The 27,128-nt window shown below is 45.0% G+C and overlaps 2 protein-coding genes across 5 annotated transcripts in view; both read left to right on the forward strand.

Annotated features, from left to right (window-relative positions):
* The first annotated feature begins 1,868 nt into the window (after positions 1-1,868).
* LOC144935029 (casein kinase I) lies at positions 1,869-16,079 on the forward strand. 3 transcript variants are annotated; one of them, XM_078861336.1, is made up of 11 exons: positions 1,869-2,432; positions 3,136-3,242; positions 5,730-5,856; positions 6,111-6,209; positions 7,499-7,588; positions 9,030-9,169; positions 11,306-11,384; positions 12,193-12,267; positions 12,411-12,517; positions 12,860-13,005; positions 13,453-16,079. In XM_078861336.1, exons 1-11 carry the CDS (start codon positions 2,310-2,312, stop codon positions 13,455-13,457), a joined length of 1,098 nt encoding a protein of 365 aa, XP_078717462.1. In that variant the 5' UTR covers positions 1,869-2,309; the 3' UTR covers positions 13,458-16,079. The 3 variants fall into 3 exon arrangements, with proteins under 3 accessions (XP_078717462.1, XP_078717461.1, XP_078717463.1); XM_078861335.1 differs by having other exon boundaries at positions 14,270-16,079; XM_078861337.1 differs by lacking the exon at positions 7,499-7,588 and having other exon boundaries at positions 14,270-16,079.
* A 5,272-nt stretch (positions 16,080-21,351) lies between these two features.
* PCGF3 (polycomb group ring finger 3) overlaps positions 21,352-27,128 on the forward strand; it is a 39,501-nt gene continuing 33,724 nt past the window's right edge. Inside the window, exon 1 of one of the 2 annotated variants that reach the window (XM_078861339.1) lies at positions 21,352-21,439. The gene's annotated coding sequence lies outside the window, so the exon portion shown is untranslated. Of the gene's footprint in view, positions 21,711-27,128 lie in introns of both variants that reach the window. The other variant, XM_078861340.1, reaches the window with a different exon arrangement.

The raw sequence follows: 27,128 nt of genomic DNA on the forward strand, positions 1-27,128 counted from the left end.
AAATGTTGTAAGAGGGGAAATCGGTCAAGCAGTGCTTCTTGACATGGTCCTCTTGCTTCCCGTGAGAACATCAATAGGCCGATGCGCACATCTTCGTGAACGTAAAATGAAAGACAAGCCACGGTTGTGTGGCCATGCAACTCAAACTATGCACCATTTCGTAAAGCCATACGGGATACATTTCATGCACAACAAACCACAGCAGGCATGTTTATGGCCATGAAACTCCCCAAGTAGTTCAGTTCAGTTTTCATTTATTTGGTATCGCCCTGTGAGCCATTCGGCTCTTAAATCGGGTGCTACCGCAACAAACAAAAAACATGAACAAGAAAACATCTTAATGTGACTATGCGCAAACAGAAAAATCCAGGAAAAAACTGCAAAATCTTTCAGAAAAAGCACCGTACACCAACACTGTGCAAAAATTCCAGTGGGATGCAGGTCAAACAACAACAACCACAAAACAACTTCTATTAAAGCCATCAGTCTAACTCCGTACTACAACACAAACATGGCCAAACTAAAACACTTTTCGAAATCACCAAAATAAAGCCATAAAAGCAATGTAACAGTGATCATATGAACTGTGACCGAAATTTCACAATAAACGACATAAACAACATGTACCACCAAACCCTGTAGCCATAGCTGGCTGCATGAGTCACTCCACAACAGCAGAAGTAAGGACCGCATTGTCAACCACTATCATCCACGTTCCTTCAACCGAGGAACAGCAGACCACCAGCAACTCTCTGCTGAAGCCCTCTCGCCGTGGCTAGCAGAGCTCAACATTGGCATTTAGGTAAAGTGACGTAGGTAAAAATAAGAAATAATAATAGAAAGAAAATAATTATTATTTCTATTATTTATTATGAATAATTTTTTACCTACGTGACTTTACCGAAAAACCTAAGAGTACGAATCCTTGCAGTCACGGAAGCTTCACATCTAGAATTGGCATTTAGCTCCTGAACGTATTGCTGCCACACGGAATAGAGGCCCTTTGCCCTTGTGTATGATAACTTCTGTACGTTTGCACTGTACATGATTTAACTTTGTGCACGCTCACAACATTGCTGGTGACCAAAGGGAGGGAAATTGCGAGAGCACCTCTGGCGTGTGAGAAAACATTTATATTTAAATAACATCAGACAGGCCAGTTGTTCGATTGCGTAAACCCGCCAATACCGGTGTTGCAGAGCCAAGCCACAACATTTACAATGCGAGTACGTTTCGCCAGTAATACAACAATCGTACTCTTGGCTCTCCAACGCATCGGTGTGCTGTACTAGTAACGAATTGGCATGTTTTGTTTACGTGACAACCCTTACGAATTGGCTGTGTCGGGTGGTGGCGGGTTTAACGACACATTTAAGCGATCTAACCCAAAAAAAGCTGTATTATGGATATTGTGGTCGTGTTAAACGCCAATTGTTGGTGAGGCAAGCTGTGTGTGTGTGCCTAAACGTGCACATAACATGGCACAAGCGCCGCGACAACGCCACCGCTACTTCGTGGCGAATGGAAGGTTATTGTTGTTGCCGCCGTGTTGTGGCAACACGGGCAGCGAGTGGGCGGACGAGCCGGCATTATCTCACCGCGACCGGGGTGGGATGCCTCCTTGCCCTGCCTCCTCCTCCTCCGACTGGCCTCAACCCGCCATGTCATTACTCCCGCCGCGCGCCCCATTGGTCGCGGCGCGCGCACGTGACTGCGGCGCGGGCTCGCGATTGGTCGCGGGCGGGCGGTCATAGCAAGATGGCCGTGAGGAGGTGGGGAAAAGGGGGAGGAGCTCGCCTCCTCATCCCCACGGCTCGAGCGAGGGGGGGTGGAGAGCGGAAGTGACGTCGCAGACTCCCAGGGTGCTGCGCGCGCGCCCCCCCCCACGAGAAGAAAGGCGAGGAGAGAGGCGGCGCGCAATGGCGGCCGCGCGCTGACGCTCCCCTTCGCACAGGCGGCCGCCTGACCACCACCACCACCGACTCGGCCACGTCGACGCGCAGTGCGCTCGAACACCGCGACCCTCCGCGCCCCCACCCCCACCAACCCATTCGCTCACCGCGCAACGGCGACCCGTCTTTTATTTTTTTTAAACTTCCGTTGACAATTTACGGGGCGGCGTCGACGTCGTCGCTAGTTTTTTGTGTTTTTAAACAATAATCGCGCACCCCCCCCCCCACAACCCCAACCACCACCAGCGCCGTCGTTCGCCCGCCCCGCTCGTCCCCCACCCTCTGCCGTGTGACGCTGTCGTCGTTGTCACCGTCGTCGTTTTTTGTTGCGGAGGCTGCAAAGTTTGCGCTGTGAAAATGGCGAGCGCCGGCGCCTCCAAGTCCGAGTTCATCGTGGGCGGCAAGTACAGACTCGTGCGGAAGATCGGCAGCGGGTCGTTCGGAGACATTTACCTCGCCATCAACATCACCAACGGCGAGGTAACACGACGGCTTTTCTCTGGCGGGCGGGCGGGAGACTGCAGTTGTCAGGGTTATTTTTTATTTGCCGTCGGGGATCTTATCGGCGTTACATTGTTCACGAGGGCGGTGTATTGGTAATGGGGCCCGATTGCCAGCGATGTTGGTTGTCGATGAGGTATTTTGAGAAGTGTTGTATGAATGCTGTCGCAATGGGCGGAGGAGCTGTTGTTTCGCGTTGTTCCCAAGTGTTGAATATGGTGGTTGTAAATGGTGGCGATGGTAGCAACGATGAGAGGTAATGGATTTTCGTGGTAGGTGCTGTGACGATAGCCATCAAAAGCGCCTCGCCCCGTCAAATCCGCACACAAAGAAACCCACCCCCGACTTCCATCGCGATGCCTAAATCCTTTGCCCTTTCGGAGAAAACTCCACGTATGAGAATCATTACCTGATATTAAGTGTTATCGAGTAGTATTGGCACCGAATGTTTTAAGTAACGTTGCAAATACGAGCCCCACTGGGTTGGGTCGTCATTCTCGTCAGTAGAAGCCTCCTCGCTCGACCACTCTCTCAATCGACAGCGAAGGCGGCAAGCAAGCTGCGTGATGCGTTCCCGGTTTGTTTCATGGTGGCTTTTGTCCTCCCGTCGGTTTTTTTTGGCTCGTGTACACGCACAGTTATGTTTAATCGCTCGTGTGCTTTCTTACGTTCGTTTCCACAGGAGGTGGCCGTGAAACTGGAGTCGCAGAAGGCGAGACACCCGCAGCTTCTTTACGAGAGCAAACTCTACAAAATACTGCAGGGCGGCGTGGGCATCCCACACATTCGGTACGAGACAATGGCCAACCCAAGCCTCATGGGAGGGGGGGGGGTCCCACTTTTTTTATTTAATGTTTTCGTCTGCACTGACAAAGGTAAAAATACTCGTGTCTGCTGCCTGCAGTGTGGTCGTGAATGACATTTCTGTGCTGTCAAATACGGCAGCAGTCATTATTTGGTTGGCCACATTTTTTAAGTTGAGCAGTTGAGCAAACACTCAACGTTTTCATAAATACGTGTACAAGTCGGAGCTAAGGTGCGAATGGGTAATAACCTTGGGTTTGAGAATAAAATAGGGAAAAGGTCCGACTGGGTTTTTGACCATCAATGTAATAGGTTGGCTGCGGATCAGCTGTTGTGAAAATTGCAATGTTCGTACCATTTGCAGCCAGGGGTATAACCATGACCAGAACAACAACAATGATGTGGCAACCCACTTGAAGAACAAAACCAGCGCACCCAACAAAAATACGATTGTCCTCGATGCGCAATGAGATCCCGTTGAGGTGGCCATTATCTCTTTCAAGACATGTCTAACTAGCTACACAGGGACGACAATGTACATATGTAATGAAGGGCACAATACTCAGTTGAGCGTAACCAGAGGAAAGGGTAACCAGACCGTCGGTCACATTAAAGCTGTAACGCTGGCCTTGCCCATCCACCACCATTGCCCCACTTCCTGTCTCACCTGCAGTGTAACATGAAGAAGCCGTATCGCCACAACCAGGGGGTGGTGGGGGATGTTAACGTGAGCTCCCATGAGTTGCGGTGTGTTTACAGAAGCTATAGGTGTTGATGGATTTTTTTTTATAAATCTTAGAAGGCGAAAGCACTGGTTCAACTTGTTGCCATCGCACACAATCATCGGCTTGAGGGTCCACGGTGGCTTGTCTTATAATTGCATAAGAAAGCTGTCGCCACATTACTTTGGTGGTTCACTAAAATTGATTCGAGTATATTCTGACTGCATGAGATCAACCTATTTTGTGCATTAAGTTGTTAAATACAGCACATTTATGAACACAGATGGCTAGCCTGATTCGGTAAAGCTCTTTACGTTACATTGCATTGTCATATTTGCCTGTGCCCCCTTTAAATGTGCAATGCATTATTGCACGTATTATAGTACAGTTTGTGCTTGAGCATTGTGATCGTTCCTTGTGGGGCTGGTTGAAAAAGGAAAAGCTATGCATTTAATGTGAGTAGCTCTGCAGTTAATGGAATACTTAAAATTGGCTTACAGCTGCCAAGTACATTTTCCTTTCTGCCTTTGAATATGCCCTAGATGTCCTATTGAAGTTCTTCCTAATGGTGTCTAGTTAATAATTATGCTGTGGTTTATTGGCTTCTTGTATTGCACTTTGAATCCATGAATTGGAATTGATTCCAGGCATGATTGTTAAAGGCAAAATGTGAACGGAGTACTGTAATGCGAAATGCATATACTGTACCAGATTTACTACGTACAGTATATAATAGCCTTTATACTATGTTGAAGCATTTCAGACAATTTCCTCATAGTTTGTCGGCAAACAATACATTTCAAAAGCATTTACCAGAATGCGGAACTGAGACTCGCCCATTTTGTTTATGTAGCGATTTCATTTGTATGGAATGACCGTCATGCTCCATGGATTATATTAACATTGGATGTTTTTTAAATTAAAATTTTGCCAGTAATTTGAACTTAGAATTAAATGCAATTATGTTTTGTCGTTGGGGGTTTCTGTTTAGTGTTACCTCCGAAGGGGAAGGCTCGAATATTTACCGACCTTGCTTTGGAACGTGACTCGTGGTGGCACGCACAAAGCCCAAATGGCTGTTGGTTGAGCTTGGCCTAGATCTGGCTTCCTCACGGTGATTCGATGCAGCGCCATGCTTGCGATTGCTGCTCGGCATTGCACAAAAAAATAGGCGAGAGGGGAGTCACGGACGTGAGTCAGCAATGCTGACTATACCAGCCAAGGGGATTGGAGGAAGGGGGTTGAGATTTCCATATATGGCTTCCTTGTTCGGGTCGCTTGTGGGTGTAGCTGCCTCGTCTCAGCTGTTGTGCAGAGCTCTCCATATTGTGTGGCAAGGGGGAGGGGCCCGGCGTCGGAGACCACAAGTGGCTGATTTCTTTACATGTTTATTTAAAGTAACTTGAGAGCAGCTGCGTTGCTTCGTCTGTTAATTTCCAAGTGATTTTTTTTTTAAATAACAACCAGATTCAACTTTTGCACATGGACAAAATGTGATATAGTATGGCACTGTACAATTACAAAGGTCCAATAAACCCTTTAACCACCCAATGATGGATAATTGTGTTGGCCAAATACCTAATGGTGGATAATTGTTGTGTTGGTATATTATAGGCTTTCCATGTAGTTGTTTTAATTGCATGCACAAAATGCACACGCTTTGCCATTCCCATGCTAGGCCATTTGTTTTTTTTAGACCTTTTGGTAAGTACTGAACCATCTGGCCCACTCTTGTGTGAATGTGTGGCAGGTGGTACGGTCAGGAAAAGGACTACAATGTCCTCGTGATGGACCTCCTGGGGCCCAGTCTTGAGGATCTCTTCAACTTTTGCTCACGTCGCTTCACCATGAAAACTGTCCTCATGCTTGCCGACCAGGTACTTATAATCGTTTAGTGCCTGTCTCACTGGTGTAAGTCTATAATTACTGCACACAATTTTTGTGTAATTTGGTGGCTTGCCGTACTTTAAGTTAGCCTCTTGACATTACGTCATAAGTTAATGTTTAAACCTACTAAATGTATAATTGTGATTTTTTTTTAATCTTTACATTTTAAATAATCGTTACAACGTTACTGCAATGCATCACTTAAAGGCAACATAATCGTTTGTGGTGTTTACTCTCGCTACAGATGATCAGCAGGATTGAGTATGTCCACAACAAAAACTTCATTCACAGGGACATTAAACCCGACAATTTTCTCATGGGGATTGGACGCCACTGTAACAAGGTAACCGGATGAGCTCATCTCCGTGGCCCGCTCTCGCCTAACACGTGGCCAGTTTGTGATGCTAAAATATTTGTTGGCTAAATAATAACTTGTGTTTGCGTACCAACAGGCAATTGATATATATATTTATGTTTTAAAGATAGTTTTAGGTATCTAATTCAGATGTCCTGCATATATAGTGGCATGAGCATGTACTTATGAACAACAATGTTTTTCCAATTTTTTAGGTAAAAAAAATCTTGGTAGAGATCAGCTTTAATATGCGTATATGCATGTTACACTTAGGATGCAGTTTTGCATGAAAGCAAGCTTAGTGCTTGCCATGATGACTGGGTTGTAGGTGGTTGTAAGAAAGGTTTGAGTGCCAGTGCTTGGTGTACGCTGTGACCACAGTTTCCTTTAGTGATTTTATTCCGTGGTCCCATCACGTCTGTGTCTCGTGTGCCATTTTAGAGAAGTGCATTCAATTTTATGAGATGCTATTTATCAAACGACATTTTTGCAGGACATTTCCTTTGAGGTATCTTAGAGTTATTTACAAGATAAGCCTTGTCAGGCGAAAGTGACGGATTGTTTTTTTTTCAAGAAATACAGTCATGTTATGTTTTAACGTGTCAAATCTACCCCCCCGCGTTGAGCGAAATATCTGCATTTGAAGAATAATTGCTTTACATTTTCCTCTTCCCTGCCAAAGTCTTCCCGAGGCTGATGCCAAAAATAGGCCACATCTTCCATGGTTGAAGTGCTTTGTAACTTGAGTACTGTAACCTTTCTTACAACCTTTCAACCTGTGTCCATTTTGACAATATCATACCAGCAGCAGTGATGGCAGTGATGTTTCTATACATGTGTTTTTATTTTATTTTTATTACTTTTGTTAGTTTTTTTCATTTTAATATTTTGTTTGTTAAACAAACTTGATCAGCTCATTAAATGTGTCATTTTGCTGTCATAACTGGTGCTGGGATATCAAATTGAAATTGATGCATTCTTGGCAAATGATTTAAAATATACAATTTTTTTATACTGAATATTTTTCATATGTTGTGTTAAATCTAAGTAACTTCAACCAAGGTAAGATGGCTTATAACGTTGTATCAGCCCATGATGAGACTGAAAGTGCCATTTAATGTTATTATACCTGTAATGCCAATGTGTTTCCTCACACCTGCATGCCCTTGCCGGTGTGTGACGAGCGACATTTTTGTAACAAAGGCCCCCCGCGCCGCCCTAGAGGTGCGCGCGTGCTCGGCTATGTTGACAAATTGCCACGATCTTTGATTGCCCAGTGCACGGAAACAACGGCTGGGAAGAGGAAAAGGAGCACCCAGTGTGTTAGCCAGTGTCTCGACCAGACGTCATTCTCGGGACTGCAACAGGTCTGCCCCGTTTCGCTTTTTTAAAAATCGTAATCACGGAAATGAAAAAATGTTGTTGGTGATAACCGAGGTTTATTCCAGAAGCCGGATTGCGAATTGGGGTGTTAAATGCTGCACCCGAGGTTTGCGAGTTTTAGGGATGTTGAATTTATACTTTTAGCACGGGGCATGTAATATTAAGCCAGAAAAATGTCAATGTGAGGTTGGAATTCAATTGGATGTGCGATTTACATGAAATTAGACACGACTTTGCACAATTGTGAAGTCTATAAAATATAAAATGTTTCATACATCACTCGAACAGGCATTTGAATTAAATTAAAACATTTATTTTCAGAAAAGAAAATTGGATTCATTTTCACGTGAAAACCCCACCTGCAGACTGCAGTGTTAATGTGTTGACATTTTCATGGTTGAGAGGGAATGGCAGTTGTTTGTTGTGGCGAGGGCGTGCGTTTTAAGTAATGTGAATGATTTTGTGGTGTTGGCTGTCCTTGATGGTTTCAAAGGTTCGTATATGCGTCTTTAAGGGTTCTGGTTTTAATGTTGGTATCACCAGGTTATGCATTTTATGTACAACTGTGTTTGCATCGGATACACATTGTAGTTTTTAAGTAACATATTAAGCATTTTCTTAAACATTGAAATTATTTTACAATAATACAGATCACGGAACTTTTTACAAGTATTTTTAGAGTGTGCCTTTGCATAAATGTATTATAAACTCAAATGTATTTTGCTGTTCAAAGACAGTTGAAAGATCGGTCTAAGGCCAATGCACTGCAGTAGTCAGTCATTTTGTATGTGCAGCAGAATTTCACTTAATATTTTGAGTCATAGTGAAGTAAGCTTTGGTGCACAGGACCAGAAGCATTGAAAGTACCTTTCTGGCAAATAAAATCTTTATCTCAATGGTGGTGTGTGCAGACCATTCCCCCTCATTTAGTTGTGAGGTTTGGATGTTAATCTTAGTTTTCTTTTAAAAATATCTTTCAAATTGGTGAGTGGAGAGTCCGTGTTTATGCAGGTACAAAATTGCCAAAGCATCTGCATTAACAAAAAAAACACTTTTAATTATGGTTTGGAGCTTTTGTCTGCTTTCTGATTTTTTTAATGTAAATAGTAAGTTAGTGTGGACGAGCAGCGTTTATACATAAGACTCGATTTGTTTTCAGGAATGAAGTTGGTGGCCTTCATGCACCCATATTGAATGCGTGGGTATATTAGCATGTAAAGTATTAACGTAATTTTAGCAGCAACGTTTTTAGATTGGGTTTTTATTTTAAGTAAACCTGCCCCCACGTGTGGCATCGTTTCCCTGCCTGCATTATGGACGGTTGAAACTCCTGATTTACAGCAAAATAAACTGAGAAAAGATGTTTGGTGTGGGAACAATGGTGCACATTATGATCTTGATCGAGTGTTGCCATTCCCTCTTCAGCTGTTTTTGATTGACTTTGGGTTGGCAAAGAAGTACCGCGACAACAGAACCCGTCAGCACATCCCATACCGGGAGGACAAGAACCTGACGGGCACAGCACGTTACGCCAGTATCAATGCCCATCTGGGAATTGAGCAAAGGTAGGGCCACTCGAGGCTGGGTTGTCTTTTTAATGGAGCCCCGTATGCTTGTTATGGTCCCATTTCATCATCATGATCATCAGCCATGAGAACCACTGCTGGATGAAGAGCTCCCCAAACAATAGCCATCTCTCACTGCCATATCTAGCAATAACATCTTAACACCTGCACAAGACCGGATTTCATTTCTCCATCTCCAGTGCGGATATCCTTTTGGGTGCTTTTCCACCCTCCGTTGACTGCCTCTCTAACTTTGTCGAACACTGGCCATTATCGCTAGAAGCAAATGTGTTCTGCCCAAAACCCACTTCTTCAGTCAATAATTTAGAAAAGTATGTCCATACGCAAGCAATGAAAATATTTTTTCCACTAAATACAAAACCCCTAAAGCAATCGCCGTGAAATTTAGCAAGTAGGTTTAATGCATATGCCTATAGTTTAATATTTTGGACAAGACTGGCTATCAAATATTTAGATGAAATTATTTTTCATTCATAAACTGATTGTAACGCTGCGCACTGTCGATTATCATCCCTGCATTAGAATGCATCCGTGTGGATTTAAGTGTCTGTTAGTGCTCTTGGGTGTATGCGCACACCTAACAAACGGCTGTTTGTACATTTGTGTCTTTCCTGGCCCACGATTCTTTGTACAGCTGAGTTGGCTTACAAAATGGAGGCTCTCTTATTGGACTGAATTGGCATCTTAATTTTAATTATCAGTTGGATAAGTTGTTGACAAGTGATTTTACTGCAGTTTGAATGCAACCTAAAGCTCTCAAATGCTGCCACGCTGTATTACAGTTTGTCCCATTTATAATGTTCCTAAAATAGAATATTGATATGCATTACTTAAATTCACGGAATGGTCGGGTTATGTCATATGCATGCTATACCAGCTGCAGAAGGGTATTTTGAGTATTGCGGATGCTTAAGAGCTGCTGCTTGTTGCCTGTGTTCTTAACACAAAGCTGCTTCTGTTTCCTGTCACACTGCTATCACAGCCAACATGTTTGCCAGTCTGCTTGCATAGTGGATAATGCCTGGAGCGCATGGTTTAATATTTATTTAGCCTTTGTGCACCTAATATTCATGTCTTTAAAATTACCAAAAAATAATCAGCTTTCATGCCTTAATGTCAGTGATGACGTCACCATCTAGCTTTTACCCTCGGTATCATCGTACACAATAATTACAGCATTACAATCTTCACAATTATCACTTATTCCCTTTGTCATTGTATAGTACTAGGCATGTAACAATTTTCTCATCTTGTGATTCAATTGTTTTCATTTAAGGTCGCTTTTCTGTTATATCAAATGTTTTGCATATACAATCAGTCGTGGCTGCAAGGTTATATGTGAAAAAGATCAAGGTGTTTGTCACGAGTTCTTCAATTCACTGCTGCACGTATTGTGAGCGTGATGATCGATGCTAATCGATTAGCTACATTTGTACATGCCTCATGTAGGTTGCTGAGTGCCAAGTTGGAGTTCATTGCCCACTGGTGCCTTGCAAGATGCTCGTTGTGCCTTTATAAAGACATTTAAGTGAGCCCCCCCCGTGCAGTGTCAGGCCCCCCAGGGTTTGTGTGGGGTAAGTAGTGGGCATATCCTAATTATAGTATCACAATTACTTACTCAATTGGGATATACAAGATATCCATGCCATCCTGTGTGTGCAGGGTGTTGTATGCGAAAACTTGACATTTCTGAATATTTTTTTATTGCTTGGTTAAAATCTTGCCACAGTGGTGAGATGTTAACTACTTCGCCTGATATACAGGAGGGACATGGGTTGGATCCAGACCCATGACGCCTGTATATTTGGAGTTTGCATGTTCTCCCCGTGGTCGTGTGGAATTCCTCCGTTATTTCCCTCCACATTTTCGAAACGTGCATTTAGAGTATTTGGCGGATATACATTTCCACATGATAAGCCACTTGGTGGATGAGCTATCATTTATGGCCAGGTTGCTTCTGAAAAAGAGCAATACAGCTCAGCAGGCCTTGCCTAGTAAAATAAAATTTTAAAAAATGTAGTTCTCACGCTTCCTATGTTTACATACCATTTATTTAAATTGATATTGTTTTTCCCCTTCGTAAAATATTTGCTGTTGCCTTTCTTCCCCCACCAGTCGCCGTGATGACATGGAGTCCCTGGGATACGTTTTAATGTACTTCAACAGGACAAGCCTCCCTTGGCAGGGCCTCAAGGTGAATCTCTTCCCAAGTTCCCCCAAAATATGCTTGTTTCACACGAACTCTGTAATGATCAAGTCCACTGGCCCAGAGTGCAGGTGTTTCAATTGTCATTGTTACTGCCTTAGGTGAAACAATTTTGGTGTTTTTCAATAGGTGTGAAAGCTTAGGATATCAAATAGCAATTTGCTTCTATTTGCTGCATACATCAATTTGTACTGATAGGGTTTTGCCTTATCTGGTGGTAGCCATAATTTCAGCACTGATTCATGGATAAATAACAAAAGTTTGCTTGTGTCCAACGCATAAGGGCTGGATTAAGTTAGGTGCACACACTGGGATTCATCTTTTTGTTCAGATTGACCATAACATTGGATTAATGATTCAACTGTGCTTGCTGTACTCAACAGTGTATAAGTAAATGTATAACAACACATAAGTAGGTTTCAATGTTATTAATTCGTGTTATTTTCATTCATTATATTCAGTAAGAATGTAATTGTAGGATAAGTATATAATGGTCATGCATTAAATGCCTAAACCTGCCTTCCAAAATTTGTGCTACCCTGTTGGCTTAAGTGTTTAACTGCTGCCATCTGATTGACGTTGATCAATTATAATTGGCCTTTACATTCCCAGTTGTGTATTTCATTTGGAATTAACTTTTCAGATAATTTTACCAGACGAAATTCAACCGGTGGCAGATCAAATGTACAAGAAAAAAATAAACTTATGGAATGCAGACGCCACTTACTAATTCATTGCCTGAATTCTGGTTTTACTTGACTTTGAAGAACTTTGTTACACCTCCCTTTGCTTTCAGGCTGCCACCAAGAAACAAAAGTACGAGAAAATTAGTGAGAAGAAGATGTCTACGCCCGTAGAGGTCCTGTGCAAGGTCAGTGGCATACAGATGTGGATTCGTTTTATTATAGCAAAATGATAAAATAAATACAACTTACATTTGTCATGCGCCAATAACTGTGATCCTTTGGCGATCAGTATTGTGGACCGTGCTAATTGGTTCGTTGTGGTGTGCAGGGTTTTCCAGCAGAATTTGCCATGTACCTCAACTACTGCCGTGGTCTGCGGTTTGAGGAGGCTCCAGACTACATGTATCTGAGGCAGCTTTTTCGCATCCTCTTCAGGTGTGCAATACTGTCACACAAGTGGCTGTTGTCGCCCCTCCCCTGCGCTTTTTCTTTGCTTCTCACAAGTCTCTCTTTTTAGTGGCACTCTGACACACCTTTTGTGAATGTGCAGTGAATGATATTTATCCCTGAGGGATTATAGCGTGAGTCACTTGCCTAATAATTCATGGCAGCTGCTTTAGCTCGCGGGTGCGTACTTGCATTTTACCTGGCCTCCGACACTTCGAGGAGTTGATGATCACCAATGATTCATCGAGCTGGCATCCACGTCATTGCTCTACTAAAACCACCACCCTGTGTGTGCGCGCGCGCGTGCTTGTGTGTCGTAAACGAACGCAGGACTCTGAACCACCAGTACGACTACACGTTTGACTGGACAATGCTCAAACAGAAGGCTGCGGCTGCTGCTGCTGCAGCATCAAACCCACCTGTCCCTCCAGCAGCGACCCCCTCCGGCAAGCCAGCTGAAAAATCAAAAAGCAAAGGTTAGCCATGTGACCAACAGCGCGCCTTGAGGAAAGGGGGTCGGGAGATCTTCTTAGCTGTGTGATATATTCTTTATTTTGTATATTTATAAGTTTGTTTTTCTTTGCAGTTTAACGATTGATAGTTGTCCAATGTTATAGCACTGTCGGCGCATTTTGTTGGGTTTGATGTTTCCTTGGTTTCTAATTGTTTTCATTAAACTTTGCTTCTCGGACCTCTTTCAGTCTGTTTTACCATTGTGCGCTCCCTATTTTTACTAAACTCTTGTTACCTTCCTGCAGTTATAACTTGCTTAGTTGCATGGATTCACAAATGTAAGTCATCCATGGTGACTAAGCAAGGTGAACTTAAACAGTTGTGTCCACAGTACACTGCACCTGCCTATTAACACAATTGGGTATACAATGATAATAGTGGTGCCCTATCCCTCAATTCTTTTGTTGCAGGCTAAAGGGCCTCTCCGTTTCTCCTTGATTGCACAGATGTGGACAGATCTTGCTTGAAATCGCTGCTGAGTCTGTTTCACTCACGTGGGACATGAGGCCTCAGGCACTTCACCTAGAACTACTGCTCGCTGAGACCATCGGCTGAGCTCTGTCCACGGTCCCTGTCTTGGTCCTACTCTTTCTGTCAGTCTCTTGCTTTCCCTACGTGGATATCTGCTTTACTCAGCTTGTGCCATGCTCTTCCATCCATAGCATGATGCGGATGTCTGTGCCAGTAATGGCCGCGCTTTGCTTGGTATTTATGTAATCCATGAATGTTAATTACACCAAGTTGAACAAAGTACCAAGGGTACCAAAGAGGTCTGTGTATAGAAAACACTTTATTTTAAGTGACTTGACGTGATGACAACTGCATAGTTTAATCCTGCTCAATTTTGAGCTTGATACTGTTTTTGTTGCCTTTGAACAATGCTGCTGGCAACTGATGGACCTGGCACTTAAAATAATCTGTTTACTGTTCTTTTACATTTGTGTAAGTTCAGTAAATGTATTCATCAAGAATGAAAAAGCAAATACACCTCATAGGGATACCATTTTTAAGAGTCCAGCATCCCTTTGAGTGATGAAGTATGAATAAGTGTAATATGCTTAGTTTGCCATTTTAATGCATTGCCCTGCATCTATTTAAATACCAGTGCTTGCTCTTTTCCTGCAGGAGAAAAACCAAATAAGTGCGGTGTCGAAGCATGCTGCACGCTTTCCCCCTTTGGCCATTTTCAGTCATTGGGGTGGCTAACGCTCTCTTCTCTGTTCACAGCAGGCTACTGAGCTGCTGAGCAAGAACGCAAACTGAGCGCACAAAACGTTAAACCTGCATGTGTCAGTGGCGGCATGGCACGGCCCTCCAAACCTCTGCCTCCCCTTTTGAGTTGCTCTCTCCTGCGGGCCCCCCCCCCCCACTGGCCCAGCTCCACACAACCTGCTCAGACTTGTCCTGTCCAGTGCTGGAGATCCTGCTGCCTGGCGCAATGCCTCAGTGCCTCGGCGGTGCAGGTGTCCCGGCTGTGAAGGATGCTTGGAATGTAGATAAGAGCACCCTCTTTCCGTGTGTTAAAAAATAATGAAATAAACTTAATTCTAAAGTTGCTAATTGCATTACACGAGCTTGTTATTTGAGTTGTATAATGTAATTTTTTTTTTATTCAGACACGTTTTCACTTCATTTGGAGCAGTTGAAACTGCGTTTGGTTTTTCTACGCCTGTTCCCGAAAGCTTCATTCTTGATGTGCATGGCCTCTCGTCACCATCATACCATATCGTCACATTTTTTAAAATTAAATCACTGGGTATGGCTGACGTTATACGGTCTGGCTTTGTGATCGGTCTAAGGTCAGGGGTGTTAAGTACATGGCAACATCCCATTTGTTCAGGGAGTGGCGTGCAACTATCATTGCATCTGTTAAGGGTGCTGCCAAACTCCCATTGTAATGTCTTGTCGTTTCTTTACGTGAACATGGTTACATTTATTTAATTAAATTATCCCTTCCATTGGTCGAATAGTTTGTGAATGACATCCGTGCTGCTTAATGTAACCGACATCCTGGATTGGCAAAGCACTTCTCTCCGACAGGGATATTAACATGGCATTCTGCACCAATGTGGCGAAACACAAAATACCATTATCTGTTTTTATAAGTTAAATACTGGAATTACGTTTTAGTCAGTTTCTGTTTTTTGCACCGAAACGGCCAGTTACCACAAACATGCGATTGGTATCGTGCATTAATTTGAATTCGCCAGCGTAGCTATTACGATTTTTTAAACAAGTGTTTTAATGGGCTCTTCAAACAGTTGGACATAATAGATTTAAATGCTGTTTTCATGCCTATAAAGTACAGAAATAAATTGTGTATTGTGTCATTTTGAAATTGCAAGCTTTGTGTTGCGATGCTTCAAAAGCATATCACACTGCATAAACTCGAATGTACACAATTGAAGGCGTGGTATATATACCCTAACCACTTGTACATTGTAAATGGCTCTTGACTGGTGCTTACAGCCTACACTTGCGTTCTGAAGTATATTGATCTTTCTCCTCATTGATGTATACTTTACTGGCTACATGTATACTAATGTAAAACCTAGTAACGAGCATTTAAAGAAAAAGACATTTACTTTTTGTAAAGAGTTATAATATTCCGATGTTGACTAATTATTGTACAAATAAATGTGTGCTTAAACATTAGAAGTTAAACGTTTTGTTTACACACCATTGCAAGTTTTGAAAATAGATTTGCACATGGGTTTCACTCGTTTAAATCGACAGTGAGTTTAGTTTTTATTACTTATTGGTTTGGACGATTACTTACCAGTTATATTTTACTGTGCATCATTCAAGGGGTAGGGGATGGTCGTGTTGCTGTGTGTGTGGAACTGCTGATGGCTTTGGAAGGGGCTTTGAAAGGGCGATGAAGTCAATGCCATGTTCGGGAGAGCGTGCCATGCGATGCTAAAGGCCCCGACATGTGTTTTGTATGTACTGTTATAAAACGACGTTTGAATGCGAAAACCAACGTATGCATAGCCATTAAACTTTCAATAAACACTTCTCCAGCTGAAGCTCTTCACGTGGCGTATTTGCTTCCTGACAAAAGCACGTCGCCTCTCTTTAAAGCGATTTTAATCTCAAGTGCTCGTTGCCCGCACGGTTAGAAGTTCGTCGGTTTCGGTGACGTTTAATCGACTGCTGACGTTCCCGACACATTACACGTTTCACAACAAATATAACATCAAAACCTCTTGCCTACGCCTGTGATGTCTGATTTCGGTCGAGCTTAGACTCTGCACTTGACTTTGACCCACGGGCCGTCGCTTCGTGTTTACCAACATTCCAAAAACACCTGCTAATCTGGATGGATATCTTGTCAAGCTGTAGCAGGTTGGCCAGGCGTCGAGAACATAAAGGTTTCCAACCAGCCCACGCTCTGAATATGTATACAGTACTGTATTTTTCCGTAACCTTGGACGCGGGCGGCTTTTACAAACCCGCACCTCCGATTCGTACGGTTGGCAACCGTACGGTGCTAAAGAAGTTCATACTCTACAATCCACTCCGGTAACGTAAACAAAAGGACGTGCATGATATATATAGATGGCTGGTTTGTGCGTTAGACACCGCAGTACGTTTATATAAGAACCCATTGAGAACAGCAGTCTCATTCAAGGATAGCCTGGGATTAATAATGGATATTAGTAAGGAATGCGTGACCAATTCAATTAATGAGTTTGGAATGTGGGAAGAAGTCGAGTACCTGGAAAAAAAACCCAACCATGCATACGAGGGGGAAACACTCAAACCTCCGCACAGACAGATTCAATAATCCATTCCTGTACTGCCCCCTCGCAGCCTGATCTCTACACATTATTTGGCAGTCACCATAGCCAAGCACTTGAGATCTGCATTTGCATAAAACCAAATATCACGCAGCAAAGTCAGAAGTGGACACGTGCTTTATTCATGCACGTGCACACAGCCCTTGTGTTAACCGGCTTCTGGACGAGGGCCTCATCATGCCGTGCGGGTAGTGGGGGGCTTTTTGGCCGTATTTACCACGTTGGACACTGATGGTTGTTGAAGGGGGGGGGGAGCATAGATGTGGAAGCGTGCGTACCGTACAATTTTGCTGCGCTGCCCTCTGCTGCTCATAACGTAGATCTGCAGCCTGTAACAACCTGCCGTGCGTGGTGGTCGCCTATCCAAGCTCGGTCCACCCATAGTTGTACCCTGCTTACCTTGCGACATCAGACGAGATCCGACGTATGTATGCATCTTCATCTGCGCTTCTGGGTCAGTGGTGGAATTCCACATTCCCATGGCGGGGGTAAGTCTAACTTTCGACAACCACAGAATAAATGTTTGAATTTAGTTTTCATTTTAATTTATTTTTACCTACGTGACTTTACCGAAAAAACCAAAGAGTATGGATCCTTGCAGTCACGAAAACTTCAAATCTAGAAAGAATAAATGTTACTTAAGGCTGTGAATATAATCAACTGAACATGAATAATTTTATTACGATTGTCATGGTCATATAACAAAATAATGATGGTACCTGGTGGTGATTAATTCGGTGATAGCGCTGCTAATGATTTTGATGATGGTGATGTTGGCGATGGTGTTCAAAGTGAAGATGACATGATGGTGATAATGTTGATTATAATTCACAGTTATATGCTAATATATATCGCCTTTGTTCATATTATGTTAATGAGGGCAATGGTGTTGATTTATATGTTTATTTTAACGATCGTGATATAATATTTTAATGATCGTGTTGATTCTGATGATGATGATAATTGCTGCTGGCGGTGATAACAAAGGCGACCGCGATGATGATTGCGATGATGTGGGCGGTGATGAATATGATCATGGTTGCTGATTATACTCTTTCTGATTAATGATGACCGCCACTGCTGCCGATCATCAGCTATCAATGATCAACTACCGTACGTCAACAAGCGTTCAACTTTCGATTTAAAGCTTTCGTGACTGCAAGGATTCATATTCTTGGTTCTTTCGGTAAATTCACAGTTATGTTCTTCACCTGAGGACGGCTGCTTGCGTTGTGGCCGAAACGTGGTGATAATTTTTATTATGTTTTATTATTATTATTTTATTATTTCCCTTCTACGTGACTTTACCGAAAGAACCAACAACAAGCGTTCAACTCTCGCTGTATTGACTAGTACCAACAACAAGAAGAACGCATTTACAACAAGACCTTTCGATGCCAGTAATTTAATTGTGCATTGCAGTCCGGTTTTCAAAGTTTGTGGAAGAGGTGGCGCGGTGGGTTATCCCACTGCACTGTCAACCCGAACCAACCCGGGTCCCTGCTGAGATCAGTGGCCAGTGGCATCTCACCCGGTCCCACGACGACCTTCCCCTTGCCCCCCCCCCCCACTTCACACTAACCAGCGTTGTGTGAAGTATGGTCAAAGAACCCAGTGATCGGTATGGCATGAAGAGACAAGGGGCCTTCATCCAGCAAATGGACTGACAAAGGGCTGAAATGTATCATGTACGTCTTCAGCATTGGTTCAAATACGAGAGTAGTGACTTAATTACTAATTTTCAAAAGGCATGAGTGCACTGTATATGTAAACTCCGAAGGCCAGCCCGCGGAACATGAGACTCGGTTTTGGCCGCGTTCCGAATCTCACGACAAGTTTCGTGCACAATGCTTCTCACACATGGAACGATATTTCATCCACACTACACGTGCACAGCAGACCTTCTTGGCAATCCACTGCTGGATGAGGGCCTCGACCACGCTGCTGTGGTCGTGAGCGGGTTATTGTGTCCTACATCATCATCACTCTGGTTTTGTGCGGGATGATGAAGACGATTTTGCTGCAATGCCCTCTGCTCGCCATTTCATTAGCCCCTGTAGTATGCTGCATGATTGTTACACATTTAAGCACTACCCAGCCTCAAGGCTGCTTAGCTGTCGAGATGGAGAAAAGTCGGGGTGATTGTTTAGAGGCATCTGAACTACACTTAAATGTAATTACGGTTTTAAACAAGCTACACGATTCCTTATTTGGATATTGTGGATGTTATTACAACTTCCTTTATTTACTCTGGAAAGCCTCACAAAGTCTCGGGGACTCGTTTGCAGGAGGGTCCTGCTACGTGGGGGACGAGACCAATCCCATGAATGTTTGGCTTTGTGTGGAAGGTAACCGGAAAACCATCAGCAACACCCACCATACGAGAGGGCGATATACTCTTTGCTGTACTGCCATCTGCTGGCCACACCTTGCAACCCCATGCCTACAACATCTGGCAAGCTCTTTGGTGCTGCTCTTTCCCACCATAGTGTTGACCGGGGTAGATTCGAGGTGACAGGGCCCATTCCTGGTGATTTGGTCCCAGGCTTGTGTGTCTTTGCATTTTGTTTTGCCTTTGAACGCGTACACTTTTGAATTTTTTTTTTGAATAATTTGAACGATATCTCATTTGCATTTTAATGACTGCACTTTATATATTCTCATGTTGTCTGCCAGTGTCACATTGTATTTGCTCGGTTTGTGTTTGTCTGCATTTATTTGGCTCTAATTGTTTTTGGTAGAGGCCTCACTTAAATAGAATTGTAACTGCTCTTGCTGCTGTTGATGATGATGCTTCGATTGCTAGTGCTGAGTATGATGATTGATAATGGATGATGATGATGATGAGTTGCTGCTGATAATCGTGTTATTGTACGATGGCGGTGATACAAATGAAGATGACGCCGTTGCAGCTTCTGCTGATGATGTTTATGCTTGCTGCTGAAGACAACGCTGCTGCTCCTGATGCCCCGCTGATGATGATGAAGTTGCTGATACTGCTACTGTAGCTGTTGTTGCTGATGATGACAGTGATGTTGACGAGTTAGCGATGGTAATCCGAATGCTCATGTTGATGGTGGTGTTGAATATGATCAGCGGTGATGCTATTGAATACGCTTCTGCTAATTTTTATGCCGCTTCTGATGTTTTTGCTGATAATGATATAAATTATGTACACATGAAGAAGTTTAACAAGATGATGGGAGTATGATGTAAACGGGGAGAGGGAATGATTAGTTTTTAGACGAAGAGAACGGAGGATGAAAGATGAAGAGGTGTAGGATGATGAGAGGGTCTTGATTTGAAGCTTTCGTGACTGCAGGAATCCAAACTCTTTGGTTCTTTCGGTAAAGTCACGTAGGTAGAAAAAAATAACAGATCACGACGTTTTGATCGCAACAACAAGCGACCGTCTTCAGGTGATATAACCAAAGAGTATGATGAGAGAAGAATGAAGTGGATTATGATGAAGAGGATAATTAATAGAATGGGGATGACTGAAAATTAGGAGAATGAAGAGTTGAAGAGTACAAGGGGCAGTCGACTGAATAGGTTGATGGTGGTGATGGTTTAAAGACGGGGAGGACGACCATGATGGTGGTGAGAGATGGAAAGGATGGTGGAGAGGATGGTGAGATATGATATAGGGAGGGGTACGGTGGTGGTGGTGAGAGATGGGGAGGAAGATGGTGGTGGTGAGAGACGGGGAGGAAGATGGTGGTGGTAGTGAGGGATGAAGATGGTGATTGTGGTAGTGATGGTGAGGGAGAATTGTGGTGGTGAGGGACACGGAGGATGGTGGTGGTCGTGATGGTGAGGGACGGGGAGGAGGAAGAAGAAGGATGTGGTGGTGGTCGTGATGGTGAGAGAGGAGACGGGGAGGATGATGGTGGTGGTAGTGACGGTGAGGGATGAGGAGGATGATGGTGGTGATCGTGAGGGACGTGGAGGAAGAAGACGAAGGATGTGGTGGTGGTGAGAGACGAGACGAGGAGGATGGTGATGGTGAGGGACGTGGATGAAGAAGGAGGATGGTGATGGTGAGAGAGGAGATGTGGAGGATGGTGGTGGTGAGGGACTGGGAAGAAGAAGGAGGATGTGGTGGTGGTGAGAGAGGAGACGGGGAGGAAGGAGGATGGTGGTGATGGTGGTGGCGAAGCACGTGGAGGAGGAGGAAGAAGAAGGATGTGGTGATGGTGAGACGAGGAGGAGGATGGTGGTGATGGTGTTGAGGGACATGGAGGAGGAGGAAGAAGAAGAGTGGTAGTGATGGTGAGAGACGTGGAGCAGGAGGAGGAAGAAGAAGAGTGGTAGTGATGGTGAGAGACGTGGAGCAGGAGGATGGTGGTGATGGTGTTGAGGGACATGGAGGAGGAGGAAGAAGAAGAGTGGTAGTGATGGTGAGAGACGTGGAGCAGGAGGAGGGTGGTGGTGGTGGTGAGGGACGGGGCGGGCCCTGCTGCTGCTGCCGCCGCCGCCGCACACGCGGCTCCGCGTGCGCGATGACGCAATCGCGCCGTGTCCGTCGGCTGTTTCCATTGTTCGCGCTGAGAGGAAGGGGCACGCACACAGAGTGGACATTTCGATAGAGCAGGTACGAGGGGATTTCTTCTCTCATCATCCATTAATTGACGAGGCAACCCCCCTCCTCCTCCTCGTCATCCCCTCCTCACAAACAACAACAAACATCGCTCACGGGCCCCCCCCCCACACACGGCCGCCCGCCCGCCGCCGCCGCCGCTTCTCACCACTCGGGACGGCCGCCCTCTTTCTCGGCCCTCCTTTTGTCGTCGCCGACACATTTTGGGACGAAGGCTGCTTCTTTAGAGACGGCTGGTGGTGTTGGTGGTGGTGAGGAGGAGGAGGTGAGAGAGAGAGGGGGGACGGCTGACGAGGTGGCGAGCTGACCGGGTACGGCTCTTTCGAGGGGATGGTTGGCGGTGTTTTGGGGGGCTGCACGAGGTGGTTTCGGTAGTTGAGGCGGGGGAAGGGGGGCCCCCCCTACGTCTACATCTTCTTCTTCTGCTGTTGCTGTGCTCATGGTCACACTGCCTCCTCCTCCTCCGGCTCCTGCTGCTGATGTTGTTGCTGCTGATGGTGTTGCTGTTGCTGCTGTTGTTGCTTTACCATCCTCCGCTCAGAATCATCACGATTACAACCATCACTGATGCTACCACCTCCACCACCACCATCATCATCGCGACCACTACCAACACTGACACGAGCAACAGTAGCCCTCATCCTCCTCTCCTTAAACCACCGCTCCTTGCTCAGCTTTAAAGCTTGTCAAACATTAACCATTATAACAACCACCACCACCGACACTACTAACCACCACCACAACCAACACCAGCGACGAACCACCACCTCGCCTCGTCACCTCTTCTTCTAACCACACACCACCACAACAACCACAACAACAACCACCACTAAACCTTACCCCGTCTCCTTCCAATCTATTCCGTCCACACAGTCGCCTATGCTTCATGCTTTGCCGATGGTATTTAATGTTCACTCGGACTGGTCACCCGTAAGTTGGCTTCAAAGCCACACGCGTTGGCTGTGTGGCGATATCCTGGTGGTTGTGGTGCTGTTGTGGTGTTGTTGTGGTGTTGGTGGTGGTGATGTGGTGTTTATTATGGTCGATAGTGGCGTGTTGGTCGTGATTCACACTTATGAAGTGCCTACTGGTTGTTAAGCGCCTTCTTACTCCTTACTGTTGTGTGTATCCTCCTCCTCGTCTTCTTCCCCACTCCTGAAATGTATGAACACCCTTGGCTCATTTCCTTGTTACCGAGATGTGTGCACATGCCTCATAGCCACACACTCGTTGTTAAGCTTCTCGAGATGCAGTCACATCTAGTCTCTGAACACAGTTGCGTTTTTGTGTGGTGTGTGTGGTGTTCATGGTTAATGGGCACGCTAGTGATGATGGTTATGAGATTTGTGATCGAGAAGATTGTGTGGTAGTTAGAGGAAGTGTTGGGTATGATCGTGGTGGCTACTAGTGATGGTGATGGGGGTCGTTTGTTCGAGCATGTACTACTGGTGGTGGTTTTGATAGTGGTCTCATTGATGGCAGAGGTAACCTTTGTGGCAGTGGTGTTGATAGTGATATTACTGTATGTGGTGGTGATATTGAAAAATTTGCAATTGATGGTTGTTGATTGTGGTGATATCAATGGTGACGGTGGTAACAGCGTGGTAGTTGTGCCGATAATTGTGGTGGTGTTGACTGTGGTAACATTGGTGGTGGTGGTGATGATGTGTCGTCACGTTCCACGGTGTGTGAGTTGTCAGTAGTTATCTGGACACTTTGTGACCTCCTGACCCGAGTCACTGGGTAAGCTGTGTCACACGGGTGACAATTCCATTAAGCGTGTGGGACAATATTGTAGCGCGTTAGGCTTCGCATCCACCTTTTTAGTCGTTATTTAATCATAACTCGGCTTGGCAACGGTTAATCTTTCAATCCGCTCCCTTATCTAACCTCACAATGTCACACTTGGCCTTGACCGGTGCCTCTCAGGCTCATGAGAGAGGAGGTTAGGGTTGGTGGTGGCTTGGATATCCTCCACCACAACCATATAAATCACCTTAGTTGAAGACAAATCGTGGCCAAAACGGCGGGCTCATTATAAAGTACCAGTACATCACAAATGTGATGAAGGTTCCTTGCAAATTGCTAAAGGTTCCCATTAATTGGTAAGGTTTTTTGTCGGCGGTTACTGTTAAAGTTTTCATAAGTTAGGTAAAGTTCGCTAATTGACTGCGGTGGTGAGAGCTTGTGACTGATAAGTGAGGAAAGGGGGCAGGGGAGCTGCTATTACCAGTCCTTGACTGTGAAGCATGCCTGGGATAGGCTTTGAACAGTTTAGATGTTCATCATGTGGGTATAATTTTGATTTAGGTTATTATAATGCTTCCTGTTCCAAACCGATACCTTTAATCGACGAATTGTATTAAGTTCTGTGATTGGTATTGCGTGTTCATCACGTTTGGGAGTTGTGGTGTGGTGGTGTTCAGTTTGTAAGTGTAGAGGGAAACAAAAAGAGTCCAATAATTTTTATCAGGACTCGTAAAGCGAAATAAATGGCAGAGTTCATTTTGTAACTCGTGTTCTGAGTGGTAACCTCACAAACGAGCCAACATATTGCATTGATTATGACTGTGTGAAAGCAGCAGAATTTATCCAACTGTTGGAGAGCACAATTCACCATCTCTTTACCATGTCAGGGACACTTGGCGATTCGTCATCTGTTTTCGCAAATGATAACTGGGTAACCGTGGTTGGTAATATCTTCTCGGTAAATGTTTAAGATTTGGGCTAATGATATAGGCACACTACAGCCTGCTGTGGTAAATGATGTAGAAAGGTCTTTGCTGTCCACTTAATGACTCTGTTTGATAATTTCCCGTTAATGTGGCCAGGTGTTGGTGAGAAAAAAACTGTAGAACCTTTGGATATGTACTCATTGGCAAGATCACGATGTTCCTGTGAACGGCATAAAAAAGGGGTATTTTCAAATACAATCCAAATGTGGTATGCAGCAAAGTGTCCCAATGTAATCTATCATGAACAAATATCTATTCCAGAGGTGCAGTAATTTACTTGGACGTGTGATGTGGAGTGCATATTGCGTTATGCCGCTGCGTATGTTTTCGCGGTTGTACTGTACGGCTGTTCCTGATGTGTTTTCAGTTTTCACCGCGTGTTCTGCATAATGTCTGACATTTCACTACCAGTCAGTACCTGGAGAAGCTCCCAGCCCATGGAGCGAAACGTCAGACATCGGGGCCGAACAACACGCTGTACAAACCAAAAAGTATCGGAGAGCATGGCCACCTTCAGCAGATGCATATCCACTGCATCATGGGTAATCTGTACTCGGAAGCCAAGAAGGCAGCAGTTAACTTTGTTGTGTCCGAGATGGCAACTAAAGTTGGCTGCTTTATTCGCAGCCTCAGCTGCGAGTTAATCAGCTAGAGCTTAGCCGGTCGATGGTTACCATGTGGGCTTTGCAGATTCCTCTGAGTGGTGTTGTTTGATTCAGAGCATGGCTTGCAGAGTCGGGGTGGTGAGACACATTTCCAGTTTTCTCGGAATGGGGAGGGAGGACAAACTGCACGTGTTTGACGAAGCGTTTTCGTCTGACCGCTTCAGTACACACTCGAAACATTCCCAAAAATCAGGGCAGTGATCATCATAGCACAAGCATCAGTTGAAGCAGAGGCTCTATGTAACTATCATCACCCTCAGCCACGATCAATCCACTGCTGGATGGAGGCCTCCCCAAGCCGTTGGCATTGCTTATGGTGCTGTTACATACTAATCGACCTCGTGCCTGCATACGAGCTGATTTCATTGCTCTGTCTGCATGGTGGATGTCTTTCCTGGGAGTGTTCTGCTCCTCTGCTGCCAGTCTGACATTAGTCTTGAGCAATGGCCTTCTGCCTTATATTTGTCCTACCAAAGCTCACCTTCTCTTATTTGTGTAGTAACGCTTACGACTCGTTGACACCGGAGTTGGAGGCACACTTGTTTATTTGAATACCAACTTTGTGACATACACAATTGAGGGGGTATCGGCCCCCTCACCCGTCTATCTGAGGACACACCTCTAGGCTAACCTTAGCCTGCCTCTGAGTCCTCCACTAATGGGCTAGGGGAGGCTATCTTGGCCCGACACTGGTCAGTCGGGCCCGGTACCCAGAGTCCAGACCAGCACTGGCTCTGGCTCTGGTACCACGCCACTGGCTCGAGCCTGCGCGGTCCTGATAAGGACGGCGTACCAGGGGGAGTCCAGGGCTCTATCTCAGACGTCTTCCTCCTCCTCTTCTTTAGCTAAACATCACTCCCGAGCCTCCCGATACATTCCCCTTTTATACACCCCCCTCCCTGAGGGGTGGGGCCCCGGGGGATCGTAACGTCCGAAGCGCGGACGTCGTAGAGGGCACCTGCCCGTGCACTGACGTAGCCCCGCCCACTGTGCTTGTTTACCATAGGCTGCCATGCATAACGGGCTCTCTGTAACAGCCCTACATCACTCCCCCCCACATAGCATGCAGCCGTCCCGGCTGCCAACATACAAAAATTTGACAATAAAGGTGCCTTCACCCCCTCACGTGTGCCTCCCTCCTCCTCTTCTTTAGCTAAACATCACTCCCGAGCCTCCCGATACATTCCCCTTTTATACACCCCCCTCCCTGAGGGGTGGGGCCCCGGGGGATCGTAACGTCCGAAGCGCGGACGTCGTAGAGGGCACCTGCCCGTGCACTGACGTAGCCCCGCCCACTGTGCTTGTTTACCATAGGCTGCCATGCATAACGGGCTCTCTGTAACAGCCCTACATTTGTGAAAACGAAGTTGCTGATTTGCATATGTTCTCGAAATCATTGTTCCTATTTCTGTCTCAATGTATTTCCAAGCATGTATCTCTCAATGCATCACTGTCTATCATTGTTCATATTTTTGATCCATGTATATATGCTGGTATAACGTCTGTAACAGTTTGCACGTCTTGAACTTCTGAGATGGGTACACTGTGAAGGCGGCTGCTTCCAGCTTAGAGAAGCTAACAGGTATAAGAGAATTTGCCATTCCTGACCACCTTCAAGCCATCACCCATTACACTTCTCTCCCGAACCGAAGGAGAGGTTCCCGAGAATTTGTTTCACACTGCCAGCTCTCCAGTCTGTATTCGTGTTGTACTGCACATCATTTGACTTTACCCCCCCAACGTTTCGCTGCACTCGCCGGGAGCAACAATCAGGAACTGAATTTGATTGAGAAGAAGCACCCAGCCTGCGATTCTATTCGATTTCTTGAAGAGGAGGAAGCTCCCAGCATGTGCAGCGAAACTTCGGACATCGTGCCGAACAGCACAACGTGGTTATAGACACGAAAACACATGGAGAGCTGAACTGCGCAACCACATGAAAGCACACGGTACGCTATCGACTGTTTGCAAAATGCCCTTCGGAAGGCTGTGTTGCAGTGGGATCCGACGGCAACGTTGCTCCAAATAGGAACATTTTATCAGCAGTCTGCAGTTCGTACTCGCGGAAAAGACAATTGCCCTCTGCAGTAGGAGACAGGGGTGTGACTACGTGCAGCAATAGGGAGGGAGATGTGTGCGGTGCATTGTTATTATTTGCACCTTAAATCGTATATCCGCAGCACCCTTGCTTGTCCTGCACGTTGCTTTGGTCTTTCTGATTTTGTATGCGTGTGTCTATTGGAGAAAATAGAAGCCCTCATATTAAACAGCAACAATATCAAT

The sequence above is a fragment of the Lampetra fluviatilis genome, chromosome 12, assembly GCF_964198595.1.
Source record: "Lampetra fluviatilis chromosome 12, kcLamFluv1.1, whole genome shotgun sequence".
Lineage (NCBI taxonomy): Eukaryota > Metazoa > Chordata > Hyperoartia > Petromyzontiformes > Petromyzontidae > Lampetra > Lampetra fluviatilis.

Coding starts and splice junctions, on each gene's coding strand:
- LOC144935029 (XM_078861335.1), top strand. CDS start 2,310: ATGGCGAGCGCCGGCGCCTCCAAGTCCGAGTTCATCGTGGGCGGCAAG. Junction 2,433..3,135: donor TCAACATCACCAACGGCGAG/GTAACACGACGG, acceptor TCGTTTCCACAG/GAGGTGGCCGTGAAACTGGA. Junction 9,170..11,305: donor CATCTGGGAATTGAGCAAAG/GTAGGGCCACTC, acceptor TTCCCCCACCAG/TCGCCGTGATGACATGGAGT.